The 3,860-nt window shown below is 46.6% G+C and overlaps 1 protein-coding gene across 1 annotated transcript; it reads left to right on the top strand.

The window, feature by feature from the left end:
- Positions 1 to 439: 439 nt before the first annotated feature.
- LOC119303495 (probable mediator of RNA polymerase II transcription subunit 26a) lies at positions 440 to 3,082 on the top strand. The gene is made up of 9 exons (XM_037580634.1): positions 440 to 992; positions 1,106 to 1,174; positions 1,266 to 1,348; positions 1,426 to 1,478; positions 1,577 to 1,698; positions 1,840 to 1,867; positions 1,955 to 2,292; positions 2,408 to 2,525; positions 2,698 to 3,082. Exons 1-9 carry the CDS (start codon positions 690 to 692, stop codon positions 2,832 to 2,834), a joined length of 1,251 nt encoding a protein of 416 aa, XP_037436531.1. The 5' UTR covers positions 440 to 689; the 3' UTR covers positions 2,835 to 3,082.
- Positions 3,083 to 3,860: the final 778 nt, after the last annotated feature.

The following is a 3,860-nucleotide window of genomic DNA, read 5'->3' as shown; positions in this document are numbered from 1 at the left end:
ATGCCCATGGGTGTTGAAATGGGTGGGTATAAAAAGTTTCTATGGGTATGGGTTTGGGCAGAAGGATGTTGTACCCGCCCATACCTTATCCATTGCCATCCCTATTTGCTACGGTGATTTGAATAATTATTTGTAATGCAGATGATTATTGTATTATGTTTGATTTGAATAATTCAGTTTGTTTTTAATTGTTGAATTCTGTTGAATTTGATATTTACGGGCCGATGATATGCGGGATGCAGCGGCGCAAAGAGCAGACCCCGCAAAACCGACCCGTAAAAAGGTATATTCCGCGAATATATTTTTTTACGGATCAATTTGAGGGGTCTGCATCTGTGCCAGCCTGAGCCAGCCAGCAAAAACGGTTTTGCGCGAACCGTAAACGTGTTTTGCGGGCCGGCGGGATACAGGATCGGATCGGCTAGAGTTGCTCTAAGCAAGAAAACGCAGCCAGGTACACAGGTTTCACGACGCCGCCGCGCCCCCGCGACCTAGTCTATACTACTAGTAGTATTGGTAGTAATTTATGGACTTGTCCATCGGCTTGGAAACTGCAAAATCAGGAAAACAAGTTCCCCGGAGTTTTTAGTGTCCTTGATTGGAATCAAATCTTCTTCAAGCAAAAGGGACAGGGATCCTTCGACTCGTTTTGCTTTGATCGGCGCTTCCGTCGCCGGCCTTGGCCTCCGATGGCCCCGCCGCCGCCATCGCTTGACTACTGGCGCGGCTTCTTCAGCGGCGCCCGCGCCAGCATCTTCGACACCATCGACGCCGCCATCTGCCTCGCGGCCGCCGACAACCCCGACGGCCTCCGCGCGCGCCGGGACGCCATCGCGCACCGCCTCTACACCGTGCTCAACGTCCTCCCGCCGCCAGAGGACGCTGTCGTGGTGGCGGCGGCACCCGCATTCCCCGACCGGGCCAGTCGCCACGACCCCATCGTCGCAGAGGTCTTCAGCGTCAAGACCGCTCTCGCCAGCAACCAACAAATGGTTCCCACCTTTCCTGCCACTACCACCGCGTCTGACTAATTTCATTCCCATTGGTCTCACCAACTGCTTACTACTAGTACTGATTGCATTGCTTGCGTCTTCTTTTCGTGCAGTCGGAGGAGGAACTGCTCGACCTGCTCCGGAGGCTTCAGCAGTTGAAATTCACGGCGGACGCCATCAAGGTAAACCGGGATAAACTTCTCTGTTGCTCCATGTGTTTGACGAATTCCCTTGATTGCTTTTGTTCATATCTACCAACTGAACTGCTCTTAGGTTACTGAGATTGGAAAGGCAGTGAAACACCTACGGAATTACGGCTCAAAGCAGATTCGGATACTCGTGCGATCCCTCATCAAGTAAGTTTTTGTTATTTTACCATGTCTAATTTGTCTTAACTTTCTAGCATTAACATCTTTGGTGAGCCACATTGTAGAGGTTGGCAGGCTATAGTCAGTGAGTGGGTCAGCGATGAAGGTGCCATTGTAGGTGAGAATGCAAACTGGATGCACTCTCTTAAGAAATTCAAAATTGATCAATACTGTAGGTAAGGTGCCCTAACATTATCTTGCTGAAACTATCCGCAGATCGCACGCCGCAATCAATGGAGGCTTCTTGCATTGAACAGGAAGAAGGTGGGCTTCCGTCCCCTCCCATGGATGAAGCTGCTCTTTTCGCTACGCCGTGTACTTCCATACAGTTATCCGAGGTACTGACCATTTAGACATCCGTTTTTTTTCTCAAGAAAACCCACGAGATTGTTACTCTGATTAGCATTGGTGCCAGTCCTACATGTGATCTGACAAACTCCATCTTTGCTTCGTTTTGGAAACTTGGTTTGGTTTCGAAGTTCTTCGATGAAATGGATGATGATGGAAGTGAGTAATTGCACTTCAGCGATTCCGCACTGTGTTTTGTTATGCGTTGTGTTAACATGGTCGCTGCCCTGTAACTTTTTTCTGCAGATGTTAGAATCAATGCCAAGGAGGGTGAACAACAATATCCCACAAACCATGAGTCAGTCAAGAAACAGCCTCCTATGGCCCAACAGTATGATCCAGTACAGAATTGGAGGCTTGATCAGTCTGCGGTGAGGCAGTCACGGCTGCGTGAATCTTGCGGCTGGCAAACAGGGCAGCAATGCATCACCGAGGCACAAGAGAAGCCTTCAAATGCAGCATTTGGGCCAGGGAGACCACATTGGTTGCACTCTGAGCCGATAGGTTCTGAACTAAGGCCTAAGCCGCCGCAAGGCATCATACTGAATCAAACTCAAAGAAGAACAAAACCAACAATGCCTAATGTAAGCATACGGTATTGCTGAACAGCTAGATCTTTTTTTTTTTTGAGGAAAAGAACAGTTAGATGCTTATATGTGATGTGCATGCTATTTTTCTAAACCATTTCACTGGTTATAGAGACTGTTGGGTCAACATGATGAGAATCCAGTCCAGGCGATGCTAGAGCTTGCAAAGAATGCCAAAATTGAAGCTACAAAACGAAAGCTTGAAGAAGGTTACCAAGAATTTAGCAATGGTATGATTCTTCTATTTTCAATATTTTTATCTGGATGAGTTTCTAGGATCAAACAGACTTGTTAATTGTCAACAGATATCAAAAGTCAGTGGTGCATAGTTTTGATCGCAACACTCGGTGTGATTGGTTCATGTGACGAATACTGACGGGTTTTTTTTTGACATAAATGCAGCGAAGCAGGAGCGAATAATACAAATGGTGGATCCGCAAGACCTGCTGAAGCAAGGGAACCGGAGCTTACAACCCAATGGCAAGGCAAGGAACAACAGCGCCGGCAACATCAGGAATCGGCTAGGCATTCATCACTGATTCCGTCAAGCTTCACCATGTATGGAGGCTGCCATCTACCATTCCATCAAGCTCCACTGATTATGGGTGTTTTTCCGTGTCCAGCACCACATGACAACAATAATGCTTGTTCTGAACCTGACATGTGGTGATGCATTATTGTTGGCTGTTGCACCCTAATAGCCTTGGGGCATGAGTGGCTGGTTGTAATGCTTGTCAAGCTTGTAGTACATGATATAGTTTTGCATGCGAGTTATCACTTTATATGCTAGTGGAAAATTTTCATTAAGATGATGGCCTTCCTCAAATGCCCGTGGTCTTCCATAGCAAGCAAGTTGGATGCACACCCACTTATTTTCTGTTGAGCTTTCATACACTTATAGCTCTTAGTGCATCCGTTGCATGGCAATCCCTACTCCTTGCATTGACATCGATTGAAGGGCCTCTTCATTGCCCGTTGATCCACCGAGTTGATGCGAGACTTTCTTCCTTTTTGACTTTCCTTATTGATTTCTGTTACTGTATTTTATTCCACACATAGTGTTATATCAATGGCTTACACTCATGTATTGTGTGAAGTTCAAAATGCTGAAGCGCGTTAAAAATATGATATAATTGCTTGGCTTGTCATCGGGGTAGTGTAACGCCCCGGATACAACTTTCCATATTCGTAACTCCGACTATTGCCTTTTCCGGAGATGCTATATGATATTTCCTTCGTGGTTGGGTTTTTGTCGTTTGTTTTGCATTTTGTTCTTGTTATGCATCTCATCTCATGTCATCATTCGCATTGCATCGGCATCGTTTTCATAAAACTTGCATCCGTTCGTGTTCCGCCGGTTCTCTCCGTTGTCCGTTCCGAGTCCGGACACACTCGCACGCGCCCGCGGCACCTCCGAAATATTATTTTATAAGCGGCATAAAAATGTTCTCGGAATGGGTTGCAACTTGTCGTGCGGTCTTATTATAGTGTAGACAGGCTGCCTTCCAAGTTTCGTCGCATTCGGAGTCCGTTTGACTGCCCAACCGTTATATTTATAACCGCGA

The sequence above is a fragment of the Triticum dicoccoides genome, chromosome 1B (genome assembly GCF_002162155.2).
Source record: "Triticum dicoccoides isolate Atlit2015 ecotype Zavitan chromosome 1B, WEW_v2.0, whole genome shotgun sequence".
NCBI lineage: Eukaryota > Viridiplantae > Streptophyta > Magnoliopsida > Poales > Poaceae > Triticum > Triticum dicoccoides.
Note: the sequence above shows the minus strand (reverse complement) of the source record. Positions and strands in the feature narration are given on the sequence as shown.